Source organism: Lepisosteus oculatus, chromosome 4 (genome assembly GCF_040954835.1).
Source record: "Lepisosteus oculatus isolate fLepOcu1 chromosome 4, fLepOcu1.hap2, whole genome shotgun sequence".
Classification (NCBI taxonomy): Eukaryota; Metazoa; Chordata; class Actinopteri; order Semionotiformes; family Lepisosteidae; genus Lepisosteus; species Lepisosteus oculatus.
The window spans coordinates 8,779,945-8,806,857 of record NC_090699.1 but is presented as its reverse complement, the minus strand read 5'-3'; the positions used below and the strand labels follow the sequence as shown (position 1 = coordinate 8,806,857).

The following is a 26,913-nucleotide window of genomic DNA, read 5'->3' as shown; positions in this document are numbered from 1 at the left end:
AAGCAGTGACCAAAATCTGCACAATGCATGTATTTCAACTCATATAAGGTTTCATATCCAGCTTCAATAATAAACCCCTGTTGTTGGATATGTAGTTTTGAGATATTCTTGATCTTTAGTACGTTGGGATGGATATTGTGCAAGAGATACCTTGCACAGGATGACAGAGGCGCCCTAATTTGGTAAAACCAGTAGAATCGACCATCAAGACTTTCGGAAGTAGGTGTCACGATCGTAATCCCTCCTCTTAAGGGCATTTGGCCCTTTCGTATTTTAGTTGATTATGTGCACCTGCCCCCTGTTTTGTCTCCTTATTTAAGCCTGGCCCTCTCACTATTCCTGGCTCTGCATTGGAAGACAGACGCCCAGAAGCCCACCTACCAGCGGGTCCTGGATAGACCCGACAGCATAGGCTTCATCATGGCGTCCTGACGTGCTGAGTCTGGTGCTTGGAGCACCTGGCCTCATTACTGTTTTTATCCTCCTGATTCCCTGTCCCTGTTCCGGATCTCATTCCAGTTTTAATCTTGTCTGTCTCAGATTAGATCTCCCGGCTCCTGGATCCTGGACTACGCCCTGGTTTCCCCTTTGGACTACTTTAGGACTTGTTCATCTGCGCCACGCCTCCTGAGCACCAGATTAAAGCCATCACACTCCCCTGTCTGTCTTCCCATCCTGCTCCTCCTGTGTTTCCCTTGAAGTCTTATTCCAGTCACTTCCAGATTATACCATCTGTATAGGGTCCACAATACGCACTACTCAGGAGTCAGGACCAGCTCCCGTAACTGTAGGAGGAACCTTGAATACCTGAAGTACTCAAGTACCTGAGGTGCAAACCTCAGAAAATCACCTCAGAACTCCACACAGAAGGCACATTCAAATTGCAATTACTCAGCAGTGGTGCCCTTGCTAAATCTTCCTTATTCATCTACAAACTAGCAACAAAATGCTCCTAGATATGAATGGTAAAATAATTAAACTCACTTCAGGCACCTGCCTGACATACCTGGAGTTTCATTGTCCTCACCTGCCACATCATCATAGTCCAACCCTCCAGAGGGATCACTCCCTGCAGCACAGAGATCAGACAGGACAGTCACTCCAGCTGCTGAGAGACTCCTCTCCTCACTAGACTCCTTCTACTCCTCTAATAGGAATAATGTTTGCACAACTGAACCCAGCTTTGGGAAGAAGAGAGTGACGAAGCAAATTGGCAGCAAACCTTTTCTGTACTGGCTGTACTGTCCCTGCTGGTACAGCTTGTAGTTGATTTCCTCATATAGAGCATCCTGGTGGGGTAAGGAGGTCATTTCCAACTGAGCAATCTCTGATTGGAGATGAAAAACAGACCCATTATTGTCAGGACAAATGTCATTCATTGACTGGTTAGTGTCAGAATGAACAGGGAAATTCCTCATTCTCACTAACCAGAAAAAAAGTTACAAACTGAAAAAAAATGAATTGTTGCACTCATGCAATGTACAGAACCTGCAGTACTCCACAGTGAAAGAACTGTAACACTGTGTGTCTTTCTGAATAAGGGCACCAGTCACCATTTCTTCACTTCATTGTCAGATCAGAGCCAGACCAGTACTGTGGATGTGAGATCAGACACCACTGACCTGCTCCTGATCAGCACTGCTGTGCTGTCAAACACAATACAGAGTCTGACTGGTAGAGACAGTGGGGAGACCGAGCTCACCTTTCTGAAGGGCTCTGTTCCTCTGTCTCTGCCCACAGGCCAGGGCAGCAGCCACGAACAGCAGAACTCCCAGGACGATGCAGACTGTCCACAGAGAGGACTGGCCTTCTGGAGCCTGAGAGGTTGGTCTGGGCTTTGGAGGATCTGAAGCCAAATGGAAAATATGTTGCTATTCTTTTTCCTAGCGTCATCCTAGCATTGGGCGGAGCGGTGGCTCTGTGGCTCAGGATCTGTGCCTGTGACCGGAAGGTTGCCAGTTCAACTCCCGCAGCTACCAGTGGAATCCTACTCTGTTGGGCCCCTGAGCAAGGCCCTTAACCCCAGCTGCTCCAGGGGTGCTGTACAATGGCTGACCCTGTACTCTGACCCAAGGCTTCTCTCCGTGTCTGTGTCTCATGGAGAGCAAGCTGGGGTATGTGAAAAGATGAATTCCTAATGCAAGAAATTGTATAGGGCTAATAAAGCAACATTATTATTATTATCATCCAACTACAGTATAAGGTCTTTCTCAAAGACAACGATATGATGCAATGGAGATATCACTCACACACTGAAGCACTCAGTCAACCTTGAAACTATATGAAGCAAAATTAGTGAAGATTTAAAACCCAGACATGGGGTTCAGACATGATTGAACTACAGGGCTCAGAAGTGTTTGAAAATCATATATTCAATCATATACTTTTTAATATATCTTTGCACTCACCAGCACAGCGAACCCCTGCTCTCCTCCTGTGCTGGCAGTCGCTCTGCCCCAGTGCGGCGTGCTCACAGTCCCACAGGTGGAGTTCGCTGCCCCTGCAGGTCACCTCGTCCAGCCACACCGTCCCGTTCCCCTCCCCCCAGGAGGCCTCTGTCCCAGCGCTCACTGCCTCCCCACAGCCCAGCTGCCTGCACACCACCTGGGCGTCCCGCAGGTCCCAGGAGTCATCGCACACCGTCCCCCAGGAGCCCCCGTACAGCACCTCCACCCGGCCAGAGCAGGCGCTGGGACCCCCGGACAGTTTTATCCTCTCTGGCTCTGGGTGCGACAGAAGTAAAAAGAGATTATAGAGAGATACTACTGATGATTTTAAGCAGAAGATTTCTTGCAAATTAAAACAAATGAAAAAATCTAGTTACTACTGTAGCAAACACGGTAGTTCTTATTGAAATATTATTGATTTCAAATCCATTTTCAGCAGAGGGTTTCACTCATCTCTTTTCAATGTGTCAACTAAAGCTGAGCAGGTCATAGTCCAGCTGTGCAGGTGTAACAGGCAGTGATCTGGGGTAAAGTTTGCTGTTAAACTGAAAGTAATACCAAGTCCTTAAACTAATGAGGAAGACAGACATACTGTACACTCTGCACTTACAAATCAACACTTTCTAAGTGTAGATTCCTAATACATAAGTAGCTGCACTGATAAGTCTCTTGCTATGCTGTGTTGTACTACTAGATGTGATCAGGATAGAGCCTCTAGTTTCTCCAATCCTGATGTATCCTAGTTACAGCACTCGCTGTGCAATCAGACTCACTGGCACAGGACACTCCTGCATCCTCTTTGTGGCGGCAGTCGCTCTGCCCCAGTGCGGCGTGCTCACAGTCCCACAGGTAGAGTTCGCTGCCCCTGCAGGTCACCTCGTCCAGCCACACCGTCCCGTTCCCCTCCCCCCAGGAGGCCTCTGTCCCAGCGCTCACTGCCTCCCCACAGCCCAGCTGCCTGCACACCACCTGGGCGTCCCGCAGGTCCCAGGAGTCATCGCACACCGTCCCCCAGGAGCCCCCGTACAGCACCTCCACCCGGCCAGAGCAGTTACTGACCCCTCCCATGAGCCGCAGCCTCTCTGTCTCTGCAGGGAGAAGGGGAACAGAGAGTCAAGTCTGGGCACACAAACAAAGCTCTCACATCATATCTGGTGAATTATTTTGCATGAGGAAGGTAAATTCCAAAACCATGCAGAGAACAAACACTGGCATACCCTGCCAAAAACCTATTTTTTGGACTCAACTTATACAGCAAATTTATAAGGAGTGGCCCCCTTTTCAACTCATGTTGTCCCTGTCTATAAGAAAAGTGTGTGAGCCTCAACATGACATGGCACATACCTGCTACCCAGCATACTGTAATGCAACGGGGACTCAGGCGGGCGCCCTTGCCGCATTAGGTCGGCCCCCCACCGTCAGGGGCTCGAACCCGGGACTCCTGCGTCTCTCTGCAGCGATCTAGCCCCGTGAGCTAAAGAGAGATCTCTCCACAGCCCAGTAGCTGTGGTCCTGCTATCACAGGGAAGGGCGGTGACATCACCTGCTCTGGTACGCCGGCTCTTACACAGTGCCTGTCGGCCGTAAGCGTTACACTCTCCCCCGCTTAAATCGCCGTCCCCGGCGAAGGTCTATCCCACCCCGCTTCTGACACCAATGTAACGCAACGGGGGCTCAGGCGGGCGCCCTTGCTGCATTAGGTCGGCCATATCCCGACTGAGGCTCGAACCCGGGACTTCGGCGTCTCTCTGCAGCGACCTAGCCCCGTGAGCTAAAGAGAGATCTCTCTTAAGCTCACGGGGCTAGGTCACTGCAGAGAGACGCGGGAGTCCCGGGTTAGAGCCCCTGAAGGTGGGGGGCCGATCTAATGTGGCAAGGGCGCCCGCCTGAGCCCCCGTTGCGTTACAATACTATAAAAGGGGTAAACAGAAGTCTCCCATCACCATGATGTTACCTGGACAGTGGGGCTGATCTGGGTCTTCAGTACAAGGTCTTGGGGTGGTGGGGGCTGGTTTCTCTCTTTTACCTGTAGTAAATTTAATTAGGTATCTGTAAGTACACTCTAGTGAACCAGTAAAAGGAAATTAGAGTGGAATTTACCAGCATTTGTGGTCATTCTGAAAATGCTTTGAAAATCAGGGAGCAGTGAAAAGAGAAGTTAAATCTGTAAAGCACTGTACCTGTGCAAATTAAACCTACTACGTCTCTTTCAGTACAGGTGTTCTCTCCCCAAGGGGAATGGGGGCACTGCCACAGTGACACGTCATGCTTTTTACACTGAACATCATCAAGCCATTTGAGACCTGACCCATCGTCAGGGGTATTAAAGTCAATGAAATCCCCACAGTTCAGCTGGCGACATATCAGTGAAGCTGTGTGAGAGTCCATGAGGTTTTGACAGATGTTTCCCCAGGTGCCATTGTAGAAGACCTCAGCTCTCCCTGCGCACTCAAACTGCTCGCTCACCAGCCTCAGCTGCTTGAACTCTGGGGAGAGAGATGGTTAATTACATTGGTAATTAACGAATTAGTAATTTAATTTAATTAATTTATTATTAATTATTAATAAAGAAGCTATCATCCAAACAGCTTTGTTCAAATAAAAATTAAAAATCAGTTGAATGTTATGTAGCTGGTTTTCTGTGTTTGAGTTGGACAAGGTTAAATTTAACTTTAAGTTACATTTTTTCTATATTCTCACAAATTCATAAACAGGATTCTGCTTCCACACTGTGTATCATAGTTTCCCTAGTGATCATTAAGTAAACTTTCTTCTCAGGAGATTAATATTGATTAAACAAATTTCTTTGGTTATAAGAAATTAAATCACACCTGAGCACACAATGGTCACGTCCTCCTTGTGTCCGCAGTCGTGCTGACCCCAGGGTCTGGAGGGACACTCCCACAGAGACGACTCGTTCCCCAGACAGCCCACCTCGTCCAGCCAGATGGGTCCGGTGCCCTGGCTGAAGGACACTGGCGCTGGGGCGCGGACGGCCGTCCCACACTGGAGCTGCCTGCACACCACCTGAGAGTCCGCCAGGTCCCAGGAGTCATCGCACACCGTCCCCCAGGAGCCCCGGTGATACACCTCCAGCCGCCCAGCACAGGGGCTCTCCGCCCCGGACAGCCGGAGGAGCCCGTGTTCTGTGGGAGAGGAAAACAGCAGGAACTCTGCTCACTCTTGTGTGTTTCAACTCTTTCACTGAGACACAGAGAGGAAACGACAGGATCTCTCTCGGGAAGGAAGAACAATGAGAGACCTGTTTCACTTTCTGAACAACAACAGCAATGATTGTATTTAACAATCGACAACACTAAAAATTGTTCATAAATTCACGTTTAAGTTTGGCAGTAAAGGAGCTGGACCATAAGCTACATATTTTATAATTCGTTAAACATTTTGCTTCTGGGGAAAAATAATAATAATTAAGATGTAATGTATTTATAAAAGGAGGTAAAATATAATGCAATTAAAAAATTAGACAACGTTTCAAATTCTATCTCAAAATTCAGCATGAATAAAGAAAATGTGTGTTTTTTATTTTGTGAAACTGATTTCTCGTTCACTAAGCTGCAGTGTGTGTTTCGGGCAGGCGTGTTGTCAAAACAAAAGGAGGTAAATTATAATGCCCTGTGAAAAATAAACATATTTGCACATTCTGCCTAAATGAGTGATGAGAATTTTTTTTTCTTTGAATTCACCAAGAATGAAGACAGATTTAGTTTTTTTTTTCTTTCATGAAAATGATTTCTCGCTTCAGTGTGTGTTTCGGGCAGGAGTGTTGTCCTGCAGACGGACTCACTCTCACAGAGCACTCCCACGTCACTCCCGGAGCTACAGCTGACCGGCTGTGGGCGGCTGCAGTTCCCCAGGTGAGTCTCGTTCCCGGAGCACGAGACGCCCGAGAAGCACACGTCACTGCGGCCCGACCCGTAGCGAGAGGAGCTGGAGGTCTCTAGAGCCGAACCGCAGCCCAGCTGTCTGCAGAGCACCGAGGCGGCAGAGTCTGTCCAGGACGAGTCCAGCAGTCGCCCCCACTTGCCGCTGGAGAAGACTTCCACCCGCCCGTCACAGTGCCCGGCTCCTCCCACCAGCCTGACCCCTCCCGCCGCTCCTGGCAGAGTCAGGCAACACAGGAGACAGACAGGAGTTTCACAGTGAAAAAGAGCCGTATCTAAATACTGTGGGAGGTTTCATCACTTCAGAATCAGAACATTAACAAGAGATCAGCTCTGTTTAGGATAAACACAGCTCATTCAGAAGTTGTGCATTCAGCAGTCTTTCTTTATAATCGCAAATGCAAATAACCATTAATTACTACTAATAACGTATGCAAATTCAGTAATAACTTTGAATTAATAAGTTGTTATTATTAATCATGTGCTTACGTAATCTGCATACATTATGCATGTATTAATCATAAGAGCACACAATAATAAATAAGAACATTGGAAATCAATTTCCAGTAATGTAAACACAAATATCCATTATTAAGTGATATCATGCATCATATATGTATCATAATTTATTATTAAAAGTAGTATCCTAATTTGGAAACCCATAGTCAGATTCACAAAATGTACACTTTTACAAAAACAAACTCATTGTCATTGCTCATTGTAATAAAATGTTAATCTAATTTCCCATAATGCATACTGTTGAATTTCAAAATAATAATGTTATTAGTTCAGGTGGGTAGCTGCGTCAGCATGCGTAGGCTGCAAAGGAACAAGTAATAGGTTTATTCCATGCTGAAAAAAAGAAGAAAGAGAACATAACGTTTCGGCCGTGGAGCCTTCTTCAGGTCACCTATTACTTGTTCCTTTGCATAATAATGTTATACTTTATATTAATGAATTGAATGATTCCCAAGTAAGCCCTTTATACAAACCTGAACTGATAAATAGTTCATACCTCACTGTGGAATTTCATTCTCATGAACCTTAAATAAAAATGGCCTGTTACAGTCTGGGAGAGAGCAGGACTCACCAGAGCAGACGACTCCCACATCTCTGCTGTGACTGCAGGAGCTGTGAGCCCATGGAGAGATGGGACAGTGTCTTAGCTCAGTCTCGGTGCCCTCACAGTCGAACACATCGGTCCATGTGGAGCCATTGCCCTGTCCGAATCTGGCCGGGCCCAGGACTGCTTCAGCATAGCCGCAGTTCAGCTGCTGACAGAGGACTGTGGCGTCCCGGAGGTCCCAGCCCTGATCGCAGACTGTCCCCCACTGAGCCCCCAACTTCATCTCCACTCTGCCAGAGCACCGGTCAGGACCGCTGGCCAGCCTGAAGTCAGTGTAGCCTGGACACAGGACACAGGCCACAGGACAGGACATGGGACAAAGGACATAAACACAGGACACAGGACACGGGATATGGGACACAGGCCACAGGACAGGGCAATGAGTGGAGATAAGAGAGAACAAAGTGTATCATCCATTGATAATACTAGGTTAGCAATATTTTGTTGGTGTTCATATTCATGTGAAAAAAATCATATAATATTGTTATTGTTACGGATTCGGTCAGAGAAACCGAAACCAAGTAGTGAACCCACTTGCGGGAGCCGACAGAGACGAGTCGTGATCCTAATACCGTAGCCGAAGGAGAGAGCCGAGAGTCCAAGGGAAGCCAGTGATCCAAACCGAGAGGGAGTAGCTAAAGCCAAACCGTAATCCAATAGACGTAGTAAAAGGGGAAAAAACAAAGTCGGAACCAGAACAGTACGAGGAGGTTGAAGGCGTAGCGCAACTAAGAAGCTCGAAAGGGAAACCAATACTGAGCGAGGAGGTAGGGAAAGACTAATGCTTAAATACCAGATGAGACGGAGGTGTGGTGGTGAATGCGTACCGTGATAGGTGGACTGATAAACTAAGGCTACGCCTTCTTCTGCCTCTTTCGTTGCCGAGAGGCAGGGATTGTAACAGTTATATGATTTTTCTATTTTATATGACTTCATATTCATGTGATCATATTCTCAGACAAATATTTACTAAAAATTGGGACTTAGAGTTTCCATTCAAATTTGCAACAGTAATATAGTACTTCAAATATGAAGTAAAACTTAGCTGTTTTAGTTCTCTGACTTTTGAGATTTGTCTAAAACCTTTAAGATTGATTTTGATATGTTAGGAAGTAAGATATTGTAAGTTTCTTACCATAACAGACAATGGAGACGTCATCCGCATGTGTGCAGTTGTGCTGCTCTCTCTTCAGGACTGGACAGTAGGTCAGTTTCTCCTCATCACCCCGACACTGGATCTCATCTCCCCAGACGGGCCCAGTCCCCTGTCCTGAAGAGGCTCCTCCCAGCACAGCCCTGGAGACTCCACAGCCCAGTTCTCTACAGACCACGTCCGCGTCTCTGGAGTCCACAGACTGAGAGCACACTGACCCCCAGGTGCCTCCTCGATTCACCTCTAATCTTCCCTGGCATGTCCCTCCAGAGAGCCGGGCTGTGTCTCCTAACATAAAGAGAGCTGAATTCATTGAACAGTTTTGCATTTCATGGGAATGACAAATGGAAGGATATTTTTTAAGTATATAAATAGTCAAGAAAATAAAAGGGAGACTTTTTAACCGAAGAGTTAAATGACTACCACTGTCAAAACAAAACAAAGAGTAATTGAGATCCTGGATTAAACAATTACTACAAACCAAATGGGAATGAGAAAAATAATAACATCTTTACAATTTGATTTTTCCATGAAATTTCACAAATTTGAGTTATTAGAGGCACAGTTGGGTTATAATATCAATAATAAATACATAGGTGAAGAATTCATAAAAATATAACAGACTTACACTTACATAACAGGTCACACTGTTTTTTAGATTGTATTATTTTTAAGTTAATGGCACATATTATGTATAAACACAACACATACAGGCCTACACAAATCTCACCTGATTCCACAATCCAATGTTAAGGTTGCAACAGACCAGACGTGTGAAGGAAATAAAAAGGACACATCAGTATCCACTGCCTTTCCTGACACCCACGGACACTCAATTACTGTATATGAAGTTCACATTTGTAACTAATGCGAACTAACTATCAGTGTTGTGTGTAATTGTTTGTGTCTCACTCGCCTGTACAATGTGATCTCTGTGTTTGGATCACCTCAGTATCCCCATCACAGAGACTCCACCACCAAGGTTCTGTGTATCATCTGGTCTGATGTCACTGGTTAAGTGAAAGACCAGATCACAGGATTTAAAAGTGTGAGCATGTGTGGGAATGGAGATGGGCTGAGAGACTGAGGTCCACATAGTTTAATTAGTTAAATTCAAAATAAACATTTTCTATTCTTATCGTCATGGAAAAGAGTCCATGAATTATTCTTACCTGAGCATTTCAATCTAATGTTGTTCTCATGAGTGCAAGACTGTGAATCTGCTGGACAGTCTAGCAGAGATGACTCTGTTCCATTGCAGCGAACCCCAGGTAGAGAGATGGGCTTTGACGCATCAGGGGAATACTGACCACTGACAACAGTTCCACAGTTCAGCTGATCACACACAACTTTACCATTTTCGTAATACAAGTCTATGTCACAATATGTCCCCCACTGTCCATTCTTAAAAATCTCGACTCTTCCATCACAGCGATTTCCAAATCCAACCAGCCTCACATCCTCACATCCTGAGAAGAGAAACATGTGTTAGTGAAGAAAACAGAAGAAATAAACAGGTGAAGAAGTGCAGGATTGTTATGTTTGGTTTGGTGGAACCTGGTAAGCCTTCTGTTTTCTAAAGGTGTTCTCAGTCAGAGGGAATCGAACCCTCACTGTCCTGTCTGGTTCCTTGGTCCTGGTCAGGTCTCTACTCACATGCAGTAATATAACTCCTGGGAAAACCACTCCTTGGAATTTTCCTCTTAAGGAATTACTGCTCTTGATACCACTATTACTGCTCTTCTCTCAACTACTTTCACTCATATTCTATTCCCATTCCTTTATTGTTCTCCATTATACTCTCAACACTGTTACTACACTTAATTCATAGGGAGAAATGTAAATATTAAAAAACAAAAAACAGAAGTGTAATTACAGATATTTTCTCATGAAATTTCTTTTGAAGATCTTTTAATTTTCTAACTGCTTCTTCTAGTACAAGTCACGGGGGGCACCGAACTCTATCAGCCACAAGCAACAGGAGCATGTCAGTGCATACTTAATTCTGTTTACTGAAGCTTTCAAATCTTCTGTCATGCTAGCAAGCTACTGTACATTTTTGCCAGAAAATACAAGATATTCCTTCTTTGCAGTTCCTATCATCCTATTTTCCTTCTTAACATGGATCTTAAGTTCCTTGAGAAAGTTCTAGCAGGTTGAATGGAGTTCTTTTTTTCTCTCCATTATCTTAACTGTAAAAACATAAAATCATAGAAACCCAAAATAAAAAACTCCACAGCTGAGAGCAAGAAAAAATCTGACAGGACTGAGAGTAACTGTTACGGTACTGTAGGTATAACTTTTTTAGTTGTAGTGGGTAGCTGCGTCAGCATGCATAGGCTGCAAAGGAACAAGTAAAGGTTTATTCCATGCTGAAAAGAGAAGAAAAAGAAACACAATGTTACACCTGTGGAGCTTCCTTCTCTTTCAGCATGGAATAAACCTTTACTTGCTCCTTTGCATAACTCTTTTTTTATTGAATTCTGCACCCTCCAAAAATTATCAGGTTATTACACAAGCTCCATTCAATTTTCATTTTGCAGTGTGATTAAGGGCTCTGTCACACGCAAAAAATACATATTAAGACAAAAAAGAAAAAAAATCAGGTTTATGTTCTTTTCTCCAATCAGTTGTTGTTCATCTTCAAATTTGACTAAGGTTTCTGTCGTCGAAAAATATATATATATAAACAAAAAAGATTGTGAAATTGTTAAAAATACGATACAATCTTTTAACTATAAATTTCTTAAAATGTATTTAGAGGTGTTTCCTGAACAAATAAGTATTTGAATTCTTTCATTTTAAGAGGGAAAAATATGCTAAAAAAACTTATTTTTAATTAAGTTAAAATAAGATAAGTTGATATCCTTAAAACTCACTGAACATTTTTACTTATTGTTTTTAAAAAGCACAGTCACCAAAAAGATATTCTTCTAGGATTTTACCAGTGGCTTAAGCATGTTGAATAAAACCATGTTGAATTGAGAAATAAGTGAGAAAATCACCTCTCCTCTGTGACCATAAGTTATTTAAAAATATTTATACTGAGTTATTACAATATATTTAATTTGTATTTAATACTTCAGACAAACATTGATTATCGAACAGAACCTACAATTCTAATCATATTAAATTTGTCAGCTCTGTCCACCCTCATGAGTGAAGAGCGACTGTCTTAACATACACATCCAGTACCATACTGATAGACTGCAACAGCAATAAAATAACAATAAGGATTACATTAATCAGAACTCACCTGCTAACAGAATTATGATCAGGTCAAAGAGGTAAATAAGTGGAATCTTAAGGATTTTTTCCATCCTTGTCTGAGCCCTCGTGTGAAAATGATAATGCGCACTGATTATGTCCCAAAGACGAACACCCAACATCACTCCTGCTACAATGTCACATCCTCGAACCTGTGTCCACCAATCACAGACACACGCACCTTCTATAGGCCGAGAGGTGGAGCCCCAGAGTTAGGGAGATGACCAATAGGAGCCCCTGATTTCAGTTTGATCCATTTATAGTAGAGATATGTATCTTCATTAGCAAAAACGTCTCCTACTGCAGGTACTGTACAGTCTTGCAAGCTCTTTGAAGTCTTTTTCAGCAAAAAAAAAAAGATTATACAGTATGCTTTTAAAAGTTAATCAAGATATCAAAAAGCAACATCCTGCTGGAGCAGTTTATTTACAAAACTTTAAATTACAGCTCAAGACTGGGTACCTGCAGGATAGGCTGAACTTGATTCTATTGCGTACTGCTGTCTATGAGCTGCTGGCTGTACTGATCTACTATAGAGTGATATGACTGTAACCAAATCCCAAGCAGCACTGTTAGGACTTATAAACACAAGACAGCTGGTTTAACTTAAACACAGTGCTGGGCCTGGGCTGCACCACAATTTCAGTTCACAACGTTGCCAAATTACACAATCATGACCCATTGCAAAGAGCAAAGTGCGTAAAGTAGGTTCAGGAGATCAGTCTGCTGATACAGTATTTAAACTAATTTGTGGAAAATTACCATAAAAGAATTGTCCTGACACTCTGGACTCACTTGTTCAGCAGACACTCTAAATATTGGTGCCAAGGTGCTGTGATACGTCCACTCAGTCTTTTTTAAAGGGCTGACTGTATCTTTATCAAAGATGAGGGCCAAGTTGCAAATTCAAAGCAAAGAAAATGCTACAGTGCCATAAGCTGTTGAAGTATCTGAGGAATCTAATTATTTTCAACACAGTGAACCTTCCTATCCAGTCTTTGTGAGTGAAAACACTAATATTATTAATGCTTTGTGACCTATAAGCTGTCGGTTGTGGCCTTTTCCTTGGAAGGGTGAAACCTGGTGCCTCCTGTGAGCCTACAGTGACTCTCTGCATGCTGTCTGCTCTGGGCTGCACTGCCAGTGAGTGTGTGCAGGTGAGGGAGTGCTGGATCAGCCCCCCATTGAGACACACAGTCCAGAGCAGAGGTCCAGCACAGTGTCTCATCCTGGAGCCCATTATATCCACAGGGCATCCAACTGACCTTTAATGGCACAAGCCAGCTGCTTAATGAATTAACATTTAGATCACCGGATCTTTAAAAGCAGGGTTTTCTAAGAACATTAATAGAAAAGAAAAACATACTGTATAACGAACATAAGAACAGTGAATCTCAGTCACTGTTCAAAAGTCCTAATGTCTTTATGTTTTCATTCTATCACAATCACCTATTGACTTAGTCAATCATTTACTGTCTTCAATCACCTTAATTATCGCTGTCTATGTCTTTAGTTATCAAGTGGTTTGGTTTCCATACAGAACCTGCAGGCCTGTGGCTCTCTGGGAGTAGGAGAGAGGATCACAGCAGCACAGCTAAACACAGCAAAGAGATCACCACAGGACTCGCAGTCTGAGATTGTAGCTCAGGGCTGAACATGCAGGGTTTATTCTGTTTGAGGTGCTGGTTGTATCTGAGACACTCACCACATGCATTAGTGATTTTTTTAAACAAGGCAGTAGCAGAAACTGTATAATACAGAACTGAGATCATAGGCTATCGTGTTTAAAAACACCTGCAAAATACTGGCAGAATCATTCTGTCTCCTCCAGCTCTCTCTCTAGTGTGGCTTCTACAGGAAATGCACTCCTGAAGACTGAGGAAGCTGTATCTGTGTCTGCTTGTGTTAACAGAGTGTTTTCAAAGTGAGTCCTGCGGGCCGAAATATCGCTGGAAACACAATGGCTCACAGCCGCTGTCAATAGTATTCTGACAATTCTGTTTCTGTTGTGTCACAATGTGTTAAAATACAGTAAGAAATCAGGAATGATACTGCAGTGAGCGGCCCTACAGATTGATAATGGCAGGGAACTGACTGGAGACAGGAGTCGTCTTAGTTTTAATAGCAGGGGGTTTATTGCCCTTTAGTTTACAGGGCTGTTCTGCTCACTAGGGGGGAGAGAGATGGGGTGATAGAGTGAGAGGGGAGCAACAGTCTCCCATAGCAGCACATGTGGCGAAACAGAAAGTGGAAATGGGGGACCCTCCTTATACAGTACAGGTCAATGCAGACAGGGTCACAGTCAGGGTCAAGGTTGAGAGGGAAGAGGGACAATCCTGTCACGGAAGCCAGGTTGGTCTCCCATGGAGAGTGGTGTTTTTGACCCTACGTGAGGTGGCGATTCCGGGAAAAGGACTATAGACGGGGTTCAGGGTAGACACACAGGGTTTATTGGTGCTCACAGTGAAGTAGGGAAGTTCGTGCAGACGAGAGGGGAAAATCCGTAGGCAAAGATATCCAAGAAAGTCCAAAGGGAAGTCAGGAAACAGTCCAGAAATCCATAGCCAGGAGATCCATCAGGAGACAAACCGGAACACAGACGAGAAGACAAGAATCCAGGGAATACGGGGCTCAGTGGGTCAGGGAGCATTACCAGGCCTGTGCCCTCGGGTCACGGATATGGGGCGACCTGGTACTGGGCGGGCCATCAAGCTACAGTGTACTAAAGCTGAGCCCTGAAGGCAAGAAGGAGTAAACTTAAATAGGGAAACTAAAACAAGGCACACCAGGAAATAATGCAGGTAATAATTCAAAGGACTAACGTGAGGAGGTTGGAGCGCCCTCTGGAGGAGAGGATGGTGACCGTGACTAGTACAGCACTGCTGCAATATTGTGAGCTGTTCAGTGGAAGACACAGCAAATTCTTCACTTTTACATCAGTGCTGTGCAGTTTAGACTGAATTGGCTGTTCACGTATTAAAGGAATTTCATGCAAAGATTTTGAAAAGAAACTTTTTCAGAAAGAGACACTTTTCTTCTGCAGTGAGGATGATGTGTTTGGTTTCTGGGAAAACACCCAGAGACGTCATCCCTGCACTGCGACAAGCTCACAGACTTTTTACAGAGTCTTTGTGCCTGAAGGAATGTACAGGTGAACAGAGTGACAAAAGTGTGCGGTGGGCAATAGGTTCTGAGGTATAGTGACTTTAAATATGTAAAAAATAGCCAGTGTCTTTGTCAGGGTTGGAGTGTTTTAGTTTTAATTTGTGTCAGCTTCATCCCTCTAATCAAGGACTCCAAGCCTTCCTGGTGTAACCAGTGGGGCAAGTGCAAATCATCAATGACTGAGCATCACACTGTTTGTCTAGAGGCCCATTTACTACCCCACAGTTCTGTGGTGATGTGGGACTGGGAACAGGCTGGACCAGCCCTGGAACAGAGACTCAGAGGAAGCACAAGGAACAAAGCAGGCAGAGACGATGCACTGTTACATCTGAGTCAATACATACAGTCAGTTTATTAATTAGCTTCTACTAGTTAAGTCTGCCTATTGCCTACTGGGATCATCAAAACACTCCAGCCCCTCACTGCTGTCCTGGAGTTCTGGCCAGGAAGAAAATATATAAACCTCACTCAGGGGGCTCTTATTGAGAAAGATGTGGGACAAAGATCACACCACTGGACATGGGAGAGGACTTGGAGACCGGAGGGGTACAATGGTGCTATGAGGCCCAACAAGATACTAGACTGAGGCCCAACAGAGTACCAACAAGATACCAGACTGTGGTAATTTGGAGAATGTTACTGGATTTTCCTTTCTGGGGCATTGGTTTTGAATTGCTGGTAACCAAAAACATCATATTTTTGAGTGTGTGTCTTTTATGGATGCCTGTCTGTTCTTCTGTTCTTTCAAAGGTCCTTCACAGCAGGACAGAGCTGCTGCACCATAACAATTCCTCCACACTGCTGCCCCTGTAGTTCTTCTAACTATTCCTCCTTGGATACAACCTAAGATCAGTTTTTAGCCTGGGCCTTTATTACTACTTTACGTTACTAAATGGCAGATAAGTAGTGAGATTATTAAATGCAACAAGTCTACCAAATCAAAATAAAACATATTGTCTAAAATCTTATTAAAACTTAAATTTATTAAGAAAACAAAACAGAAGGATCACCAATAGGCTCATACCAAGAAGACATGGTAATGAAAGCACATTTGAAAGATGCTTCAGGTTGCAGTACAGTTTCACACCACTCTATTAAAGTGTACAAGATAGGCTAAAATACATACTCGATTTGTTAAAAGGTTGTTTGCAGGGACACACAGAGGTGAACGTAGCTGTTAAAAGACAACCACAACCTCCTCCTGGTGGTACAAAATGGAATAACAGTTCCATTACAAGATCACAAAAAAGCGCTGTGGGATCTTGTCTTTTATATCATGGTATAACACATAGCAGGACATAGCATTTACTGTAATGAATATAATATGAACTATAACACACATAAAACTGCAGGTTACAAACTGTCTCTTTAAAAGGAATGGGGAAATGAATGAAACAATTATAACACAATGAAGAGCAAATCCTGTGAATCCTGGACAGGACCGATTATTAACCTTCAATAGACTTACCAGGGGGTGAGAACACCGATTATTTGTTCTATATAATTGTTTTACATTTATTTTTCATCTCAGAGATTTCTGAATAGGCTTTGAAAATGACTTAAAAATCATTTCCATAATTGTAACAGCAAAGGACAAACTCAAGTAAATAAAAACAAGTTCCATTGAATATTCTATTTTTGAAAAGCTGAGTAGCATCTTGACATCCCTGTCTCCCCAGTCCTGTCCTGTCTCTCCGCAGCTCTGTCCATTGGTCATGCTGTCTGCTGCAGGTCTGCTGTGTCTGGAGAGTTGCTGTGGCTCAGGGGGTCACTTCTTCTGCTCACAGGGCTCATTGTATTCATTGTCACCCAGGAGTGAAGGTTCTGGGGAGACTCTTCTAGGCAGGACTTTCCCTGTAAGCAACAGAAGCACTGAAAACTTTGGTTTTCAGCTTACACAATTCTGGTTGAAGTAGAGTGATTCTCATCATCAGTTCTGCAGATCCTAAGAAACAGCTATGGTTCTACCTGATACTGAGGTCCTGTCATCCTCTTGGATGTCATCATAGGCCAGATCACCCTCAGTCAGACCTCCTGAAGAGAACAGTGTCTGTTACCTGGAGAGTTACTGAAAACCTATCATAATGGTATCACTGATCAAAATCCTGTGAGCGCACTACTGAGCAAGATGATGACTATAGCATATATACTCCTCTTATTGTTTATAATAATATGCTGTACATAGTGAAAAAGAAAAAAAGTACAATATAGAGTACAAAAACAGTTTCATAGCTTACAGTTTAATACAGATAGAATGTAAGGCAATCAGACCATGGTGAAAAGGTAAGTCCGAGTTTGGATCTGAAGAGAGTCACTGAAGTTTTCTCTTGTAGGGTCTGAGGAAGGGCATCCCATAGCAATGGAGCAGTGCCAGAAAAAGCACAGTCTCCGAAAGTCTGAGATTTAGTACTTGGTAGAGTGAGCATAGGACCTGAGATCTTGTATTGAATACATGACTATGTAGGCAAGCAAAGTAAAGACTTAAGTGTAGAAGTGATATGCTGCCAAGATCCGTTGTGAGTTAGTAATCTAGGTGCAGAGTGAACAATCACCTGATCAATTTCCAAAACAATATAAACACGTACTGTATGTGCGTTTACATTAAATACCTTTATATTCCCAAAATATATATTCATATATAAATATAAAGACTTTTATGTATTAATAGACCTTTAGAGGAAACACTGTCTACTGATCAGCTCTGCTGTGACTCACTGAGCTCTCTCCATTCTGCTTCACATAATCATAGTCCAGATCATCTACAGAATGACTCCTTAGAAAGAAGAGACTCAGTCAACTGAATCCTCAAGCAGTGAACAAACTCTACACCATGCATGTACTGTATGTTAACTCATATAGAATTTCATATCCAGTGGCAATAATAATCAACTGTTGTTGGATGTATAGTTTTGAGGTTTTCTTCACCTTCAGTGCCTTCTTTCCATAACACTGGGATTGGTATGGGACCAGATATGCTCTGAACAGGATGAGAAAGGTATTCTAATTTAGTATAGCCAAAAGAATCGACACACCAAATCTTTGGGAAGTGGAAGGAAGTTAGAGTACCAGGAGGAAACCCATCCAAACCTGACAAGCCCATATACAGTAAAGTCCACGGAGAAGGAACTAGTATTTGATCACAAAACCCCGAGGCTTTGAGACAATAGCACTATCCACCTCACAGCCGTGGTGCTCTTGAATTGGAATCGTGGTGGTGCCTGGGGAGCTTCTAAATCCTCCTTATTCATGCCCAAACCAACACTGAAAAGCTCCGAAACTCGAGAAGTGAAAAAAATCACAATTACTTCCATCCTCAGCCTGTCTTACCTGGAGTTTTACTGTCCTCATCTGCCTCATCATCGTAGTCCAGCCCTCCAGAGAGATCACTCCCTACAGCACAGAGATCAGACAGGACAGTCACTCCAGCTGCTGAGAGACTCCTCTCCTCACTAGACTCCTTCTACTCCTCTAACAGGAATAATGTTTGCACAACTGACACCAGCTTCAGGAAGAAGACAGTAGTGAAGCAGACAGGCAGCAAACCTTTTCTGCGCTGGATGTACTTTCCCTGCTGGTACAGCTTGTAGTTGATTTCCTCATACAGAGCATCCTGGTAGGGTAAGGAGGTCATTTCCCACTGAGCAATCTCTGATTGGAGATGAAAAATAGGCCTGTTAATGTCAGGACATCCCACAACTTCATACATTGACTGGTTAGTGTCAGACACTGGACACTGGACACTCTCTCATTCTCAATAACCAGACAAAAATCACTAATTGAAACTGAAAGATAAAAAATTGAGTTTTTTAACTCAGCAAGTCTACAGAACCTAATTCAGACTCCACAGTGTATCTCTCTGAATGGGGCACCATTCACTTCATTGTTCAGATCAGAGCCAGACCAGTACTGTGGAGGTGAGATCAGACACCACTGACCTGCTCCTGATCAGCACTGCTGGGCTGTCGAACACAATACAGAGTCTGACTGGTAGAGACAGTGGGGAGACCAAGCTCACCTTTCTGAAGGGCTCTGTTCCTCTGTCTCTGCCCACAGGCCAGGGCAGCAGCCACGAACAGCAGAGCTCCCAGGACGATGCAGACTGTCCACAGAGAGGACTGGCCTCCTGGAGCCTGAGGAGCTGGTCTGGGCTTTGGGGGATCTGAAACAGAGGGAAAAAACTGCTTCTATTGTTTTCCCTCAGCATTTTTCAAGTATAATATAAACTCTTTCTCAAAGGCGAGGATGATCTGATCCAAAGGAAATGTCAATCACAAAAAGCACCACTCAGTCAAGCTTAAAACCAGATGAAGCAAAACAAGTGAAGTTTCACACCCAACTGAACTGCAAGGTGTCTTTAAGAAGATTAGGTTTAAGATGTGATTGGAGGTAAGATCCCCGATATATTGTACTTGTTAACCGCAGAAAAAAAACATTTACATTTGTTTGAAATTCGTCTAAATGACACTAGCTCTCTCTTTGCACTCACCAGCACAGCGAACCCCTGCTCTCCTCCTGTGCTGGCAGTCGCTCTGCCCCAGTGCGGTGTGCTCACAGTCCCACAGGTGGAGTTCGCTGCCCCTGCAGGTCACCTCGTCCAGCCACACCGTCCCGTTCCCCTCCCCCCAGGAGGCCTCTGTCCCAGCGCTCACTGCCTCCCCACAGCCCAGCTGCCTGCACACCACCTGGGCGTCCCGCAGGTCCCAGGAGTCATCGCACACCGTCCCCCAGGAGCCCCCGTACAGCACCTCCACCCGGCCAGAGCAGGCGCTGGGACCCCCGGACAGTTTTATCCTCTCTGGCTCTGGGTGCGACAGAAGAGAAGTAAAAAGAGATCATAGAGAGATACTACTGGGGATTTTTAGCAGAAGATTTGTTGCAAATTAAAACCAATGAAAAAATCTAAATCTAGCAAATATAGTAGCTCTTATTCAAATTTTATAAAGTTTGATTTCAAATCCATTTTCCACAGAGCTTTTGACTCATCTCTTTTGTATGTGTTAACTAAAGCAGGGGCTCCTACTCCTGGTCCTGGGGATCCCCACACCTGCTTAATTCAATCACTGGATACCTAATAGATCTGATCATCGTTCTGTAATTATTCTGACATCCTTAACCTAAAACAGGTCTGTGTTTCTCTACTTAAAATCTTCAAACTTTCAGCAGAAAAAACAACTGGCAAAATGTCCAACCAGGTGACTTGTTGGATGCAGTACGTCAAGAGTGGATCCCTGGATCAGGACTGGGAACCTCTGAACTATAATATATAAAGCTGGTGCTGTCCTGAAGACTAGAAGTGAACAGAATATTGTTCCAGCTGTTGTAAGACACAACATGATCAGGTGTCATGAGTGGGGGTGCTGTGTGCAGTACAGGGAGGTACAGATGGGATAGAAGACATCTTGAGCTGTGCAGGTGATATGGCCTAAAGTTTAGGTTCTCAAAGTGAAAACAATACTAAGTCTTTAACATTTATGGACCAAACTGGGGCGCTGGTGACTACAGCACACTAAAAAAGAAATGAATGATAACTGTAATTAAACAGGTTATTTTTAACAACAACTTACAAGTGATCTCTAATATCTTCTAAAACAACAATGAAAGCAGAAGAGACATCTTTTTTTCACTGTAATAAATCTTTTTTAAAGACCCACCATCACAACCCGACAATAACAACAATCTCACACACCAAAATAGAACCTCAAAAGCAAGAGCTCAGCACGTACCTGCTGCACCACGTGCTGAAACTAAAAGAGTAAACTTGTTTACCTGACCACAATAACGAAGTATGAAGGGGGGGGGCTAATTGGTTTACGTTGTTGTCATTCATTATTTTTTTAACCATTTAGAGCCCTAGGAGAAGTGAATGCCTCTCTGTAAAATGTCTCAGGAAAGAAAAAAACCCAAGTCAGGCTTTATTTGCGAAGCACACAGCCCTTGTGACCATAATTACCGGGCCTCTCTGTGGTCAACAAATCAAACCTGCTAGGAAGTCTAGGCAGTGAGACAAAAGCAATTAAAGTAATTGCAATAGCAATTACAGCTTTTTAATATTTTTAATAATATTTATAAGTCTTCTGTGTATGCAAGAATTGTCATTCTGGTTCCTGTCTTCACAATAAAATACGAAGATTTTATTTTTTGTTTGTTCAATTTGTCACAATTTTATATCCAAGCTAGTAGACACATAGGGCAAGGTCTACGAGCATTTCCAGCTATTTTGCAGTGCCACAACTAAAATAATTGATCTTTGAAGACAAAAATCTATTTCTTGTTGTTTTTTTTTTGTTATTTTTCCTGGATATTGCTGTGTGGTTAGTGGACACAATAAGTCATATAAGAGACCTAATGACTTACACTTAATGCCAATTGTTTAGCTTGAATCTAACCCATAAACCAGGCTTGTACTTTATAAACTTTTAGAGATATTACAAAATGTTTGAGGGGACATTATTGCAGGCAGAAATTGCCTCTACAGGTCTTTGACACTAAGGAAAGAACAAGATTTAAGATATGTCCAAGATAAAACCAGTTGCTAGTTTCCTAGTACTTAAGTCTAGCTGCAGTGATAAAACTGCTGTACTGCTTTCTCTTACTACTGGATGTGATTAGGATAGAGCCTCTAGTTTCTCTAGTCCTGTTGTGTCCTAGTTACAGCACTCGCTGTGCAATCAGACTCACTGGCACAGGACACTCCTGCATCCTCTTTGTGGCGGCAGTCGCTCTGCCCCAGTGCGGCGTGCTCACAGTCCCACAGGTAGAGTTCGCTGCCCCTGCAGGTCACCTCATCCAGCCACACCGTCCCGTTCCCCTCCCCCCAGGAGGCCTCTGTCCCAGCGCTCACTGCCTCCCCACAGCCCAGCTGCCTGCACACCACCTGGGCGTCCCGCAGGTCCCAGGAGTCATCGCACACCGTCCCCCAGGAGCCCCCGTACAGCACCTCCACCCGGCCAGAGCAGTTACTGACCCCTCCCATGAGCCGCAGCCTCTCTGTCTCTGCAGGGAGAAGGGGAACAGAGAGTCAAGTGTGGGCACACATACTAAGCTCTCAGGTTAAATGTGGTCAATTCATTTGTACACAGGAAAGGGAAAACCTAGCAAGGAAAACATGCACCCCAAACCTGCACTCTAATAGCAAAAACCTTTATGGGAAACCTCCACTTGTAAAGCAAAATTTTGCATGGGTGACCGCCTTTCCAGGTCACCTCACCCCCTGTCAATAAATAAAAAACTGGATCTCCTACTTTGTGTGAGACCAATCTATCACTCAGCACACTGAAGAGCAGGTAAACAGAAGTCTCCCATCACCATGGTTTTACCTGGACAGTGGGGCTGATCTGGGTCTTCAGTACAAGGCCTTGGGCTGGTGCCGGCTGGTTTATCTCTTTTACCTGGAAAGAATTTAATTAGGGATCTACTACACAAGGTGAAAAAATGGAGTGGAATTAAAAAAATCTATTCAAATTGCAAACGTGCATGATGCTTTGAAAATAAAGGCGCAGTAAAAAGAGAAGATAAATCAGTAAAAGACTGTACCTTTGCAAATTAAACCTGCTACGTCTCTGTCAGTACAGCTGTTCTCTCCCCAAGGGGAATGGGGGCACTGCCACAGTGACACATCATGCTTTTTGCACTGAACATCATCAAGCCATTTGAGACCTGACCCATCGTCAGGGGTATAAAATTTATCAAAATCCCCACAGTTCAGCTGGCGACATATCAGTGAAGCTGTGTGAGGGTCCATGCGGTTTTGACAGATGCTCCCCCAGGTGCCGTTGTAGAAGACCTCAGCTCTCCCTGCGCACTCAAACTGCTCGCTCACCAGCCTCAGCTGCTTGAACTCTGGGGAGAGAGACAGAGTCATTGGTGATTAACTACTGTACACAGCAACATATTAACTAATTCACTGCGAATAACAACACCCAGGAATGAGGTTTTCTGAAACAAGTATGGAGTGTTTTAGTGAGCTTAATCTGCTTGGCACAGGGCTAATCTCCTGGCCATAACATAAGGATTCTGGGATCCCTGTGCAGAATGAGGTGCAGCAGCATGGGGTGGAGGAGGGAAGCAAAAAGATGTATTTGAGGGAGAGAAGGGGATAACATGTACCATTTATAATGTTTCAGTTGAGGAAATGACATCAGCAATGATTGTGAAATACTGGAAGCTGAGTCCAATTTAACTTGGTTGTTGTTATCCTTACTGAACTAAAAATTCCATTTAGTAATTTAGTAATTCAGCTGATTCTATTATCTGCAACAACTGACTTTTATATCCATTTAAATGGCTGGTGGTTTACTGCAGTGCTACAGATGAAAAACTCTGCTGAAGCATGTAACAATATGTCTCATATGGGATTTAAGCCCACAACCTTCTAGTTATGAGTCCAGAATCCTAACTACTGGGCCACACAGACAGAAGGCACTGGACCCAGGTGATCACAGCTGACAGTAAAGAGGTGATAAGTAGCTGGAAATAAAAACCTGAACTCTCACCACACATCAGCTCTCAGTGGGGAGGAGAGCAGAGTAATGAAGCCAGTTAATTGATGGGGATTATTAGGAGGCCATGATTGGTAAGGGCCAATGGGAAATTTGGCCAGAACACCGGGGTTACACCCCTACTCTTTTTGAGAAACGCTCTGGGATTTTTAATAACCACAGAGAGTCAATACCTTGGTTTTGCGTCTCATCCAAAGGATGGTGCCTGTTTACAGTATAATGTCCCCATCACCATACTGGGGCATCAGGACCCACATGGACCGCAGGGTGAGCGCCCCCTGCTGGCCCCACTAACACCTCTTCCAGCAGCAACCTTAGTTTTTCCCAGGAGGTCTCCCATCCAGGTACTGACCAGGCTCACACCTGCTGAACTCCAGTGGGCAGCCAGTTGTGAGTTACAGTGATATGGCTGCTGGATTAAAGTTGCAGTACTGCATATTATAGATCAATGTTCGCTACAGAATTGCAATTACAGAACATAAAGGCCAGAATCACTATTGAAAAAGACCTGCTGTTAATGGCAGATTGATATCAATTAATATTTTTCGTTGCTTATGAGGAATATGGCTGTCACACCTGAGCACACTATGGTCACGTCCTCCTTGTGTCTGCAGTCGTGCTGACCCCAGGGTCTGGAGGGACACTCCCACAGAGACGACTCGTTCCCCAGACAGCCCACCTCGTCCAGCCAGATGGGTCCGGCGCCCTGGCTGAAGGACACTGGCGCTGGGGCGCGGACGGCCGTCCCACACTGGAGCTGCCTGCACACCACCTGAGAGTCCGCCAGGTCCCAGGAGTCATCGCACACCGTCCCCCAGGAGCCCCGGTGATACACCTCCAGCCGCCCAGCACAGGGGCTCTCCGCCCCGGACAGCCGGAGGAGCCCGTGTTCTGTGGGAGAGGAAAACAGCAGGAACTCTGCTTACTCTTGTGTGTTTGAACTCTTTCACTGAGACACAGAGAGGAAATGACCCACTTAGCTTTCTTCTTGAGAGGAAAGCATAGTGGGTCAGTTCTTTCACTGAAAATTCAGTCTGAGATTATTAAGAAGGACAGAAGCATTTTATACAACAATCTACAACAAAATAAATTGTTGATAAATTCATGTTTACATTTGTCAGTAAAGTAGCTGGATCTCAAGCAACAAGTTTCCATTTGCTTATGGGAAATAATGATAACTGAGAAATCAGTTATTTGGAATTATTCCATGTCACTTGTATATTCAAAAGGTGATCAAATATAATTCCCTTAAAAACAAACATATTTGTAATTCTATCTAAAACTTCAGCAAGAATGAAGATAGATTTAATGTTTCTTTTCTTTAGTGAGAACAATTTCTCATTGAGCTGCAGTGTGTAATTTGGGCAGGAGTGTTGTCCTGCAGACGGACTCACTCTCACAGAGCACTCCCACGTCACTCCCGGAGCTACAGCTGACCGGCTGTGGGCGGCTGCAGTTCCCCAGGTGAGTCTCGTTCCCGGAGCACGAGACGCCCGAGAAGCACACGTCACTGCGGCCCGGCCCGTAGCGAGAGGAGCTGGAGGTCTCTAGAGCCAAACCGCAGCCCAGCTGTCTGCAGAGCACCGAGGCGGCAGAGTCTGTCCAGGACGAGTTCAGCAGTCGCCCCCACTTGCCGCTGGAGAAGACTTCCACCCGCCCGTCACAGCGCCCGGCTCCTCCCACCAGCCTGACCCCTCCCGCCGCTCCTGGCAGAGTCAGGCAACACAGGAGACAGACAGGAGTTTCACAGTGAAAAAGAGCCGTATCTAAATACTGTGGGAGGTTTCATCACTTCAGAATCAGAACAGTAACAAGAGATCAGCTCTGTTTAGAATAAACAGCTGTTTCAGAAACAGTGCAATATTCACTCAGCACTTCGTAAATATCTTCAAAGGCAAACATGTAATGATTGCTATTAAAATTGTGTGCATGTAAGTAATTAATTAACAATTATAATTTGTTTTATGTCAATATGTAATATCTATACATTCCACATGCATTAATAGTAATGAATCATATTTTTGGACACCAATTGACAGATCATATAAAATGTAAGGTTACGATAAAGTATACATTTAGCATGGACATACAGTCCAAAAACAAAGTCTGGGAGGGAGGAGGACTCACCAGAGCAGACGACTCCCACATCTCTGCTGTGACTGCAGGAGCTGTGAGCCCATGGAGAGATGGGACAGTGTCTTAGCTCAGTCTCGGTGCCCTCACAGTCGAACACATCGGTCCACGTGGAGCCATTGCCCTGTCCGAATCTGGCCGGGCCCAGGACTGCTTCAGCATAGCCGCAGTTCAGCTGCTGACAGAGGACTGTGGCGTCCCGGAGGTCCCAGCCCTGATCGCAGACTGTCCCCCACTGAGCCCCCAACTTCATCTCCACTCTGCCAGAGCACCGGTCAGGACCGCTGGCCAGCCTGAAGTCAGTGTAGCCTGGACACAGGACAGGGCAGAGAAGAGAAGTGAGTGGGGATTGTGAAGCAGAAGATGTACTGCATTTCTGTATTACCAATAGATAATACTGGAAAATTGATAATTTGCAGGTCTTCATATTAATGTTAATATATATATGGTATTAAGGAACAAGTAAAGGTTTATTCCATGCTGAAAAGAGAAGAAAGGAAACACAATATTTCGGCTGTGGAGCCTTCTTCTGGTGTGACTGTTTCCTTTCTTCTCTTTTCAGCATGGACTTAACCTTTACTTGTTCTTTTCCAGCCTACACATGTTGACCCAGCTACCTACTTGAACTATATTGTCATGTCATGTCATTTACCAAACAACTTAGTACCATACGGTGTCCCAGGAAGCCGGAGTCTCCTTGGCAAGCAACAAGCGCAAGGCACAGTACACCCTGGACAGGGCGCCAGACCATCGCAAAGAAAGTGCAAGCATGGGGACAACTTGGAGGCCATGGGGGGAAATTTGTCCCGGAGACCGGGATAACACCCTACTCTTATCAAAAAATACCGGGGGATCTTTAATGACCACTGAGAGTCAGGACCTCAGTTTAACGTCTCATCCAAAAGACAGCCCCCACTACAGTCTAGTGTCCCCACCACTATAGCAGGGCATTAGAACCCACACAGACCACACAGTGAGGACCCCCTGCTGGTCCCACTAACACCACTTCCAGCAGCAACCTTAGCTTTCCCAGGAGGTCTCCCATCCAGGTACTGGCTAGGCTCACACCTCCTGAGCTTCAGTGGTCAGCCAGTTGAGAGTTGCAGAGTGACATACCTGCTGGTGGAACTACATTGTATTAAGACTTATATTATATAATATATATATAATTATATTATATAATATATATATTTTAATTTGCAGGACTTCATGTTTATGAGAT

The 26,913-nt window shown here is 44.3% G+C and overlaps 2 protein-coding genes across 2 annotated transcripts; both read right to left on the bottom strand.

Annotated features, from left to right (window-relative positions):
* Positions 1-598: 598 nt before the first annotated feature.
* On the bottom strand, positions 599-21,850 carry LOC102693348 (deleted in malignant brain tumors 1 protein; the record flags this gene model as incomplete). The annotated part of the gene is made up of 16 exons (XM_069188256.1): positions 599-627; positions 1,007-1,069; positions 1,223-1,327; positions 1,703-1,846; positions 2,409-2,723; positions 3,221-3,535; positions 4,402-4,473; positions 4,628-4,933; positions 5,279-5,593; positions 6,253-6,564; positions 7,440-7,754; positions 18,388-18,450; positions 18,604-18,708; positions 19,076-19,219; positions 19,547-19,861; positions 21,739-21,850. Coding segments are annotated over 16 exons (3,030 nt in total), but the record flags the coding sequence as incomplete, so codon positions are not given.
* Positions 21,851-22,576: 726 nt separating this feature from the next.
* Positions 22,577-26,294, bottom strand: LOC138238206 (scavenger receptor cysteine-rich type 1 protein M130-like). The gene is made up of 5 exons (XM_069188255.1): positions 26,291-26,294; positions 25,686-26,000; positions 24,953-25,264; positions 24,135-24,449; positions 22,577-22,899 (listed from the first exon to the last, which is right to left on the bottom strand). The coding sequence occupies exons 1-5, from the start codon at positions 26,292-26,294 to the stop codon at positions 22,577-22,579; spliced, it is 1,269 nt and encodes a 422-aa protein (XP_069044356.1).
* Positions 26,295-26,913: the final 619 nt, after the last annotated feature.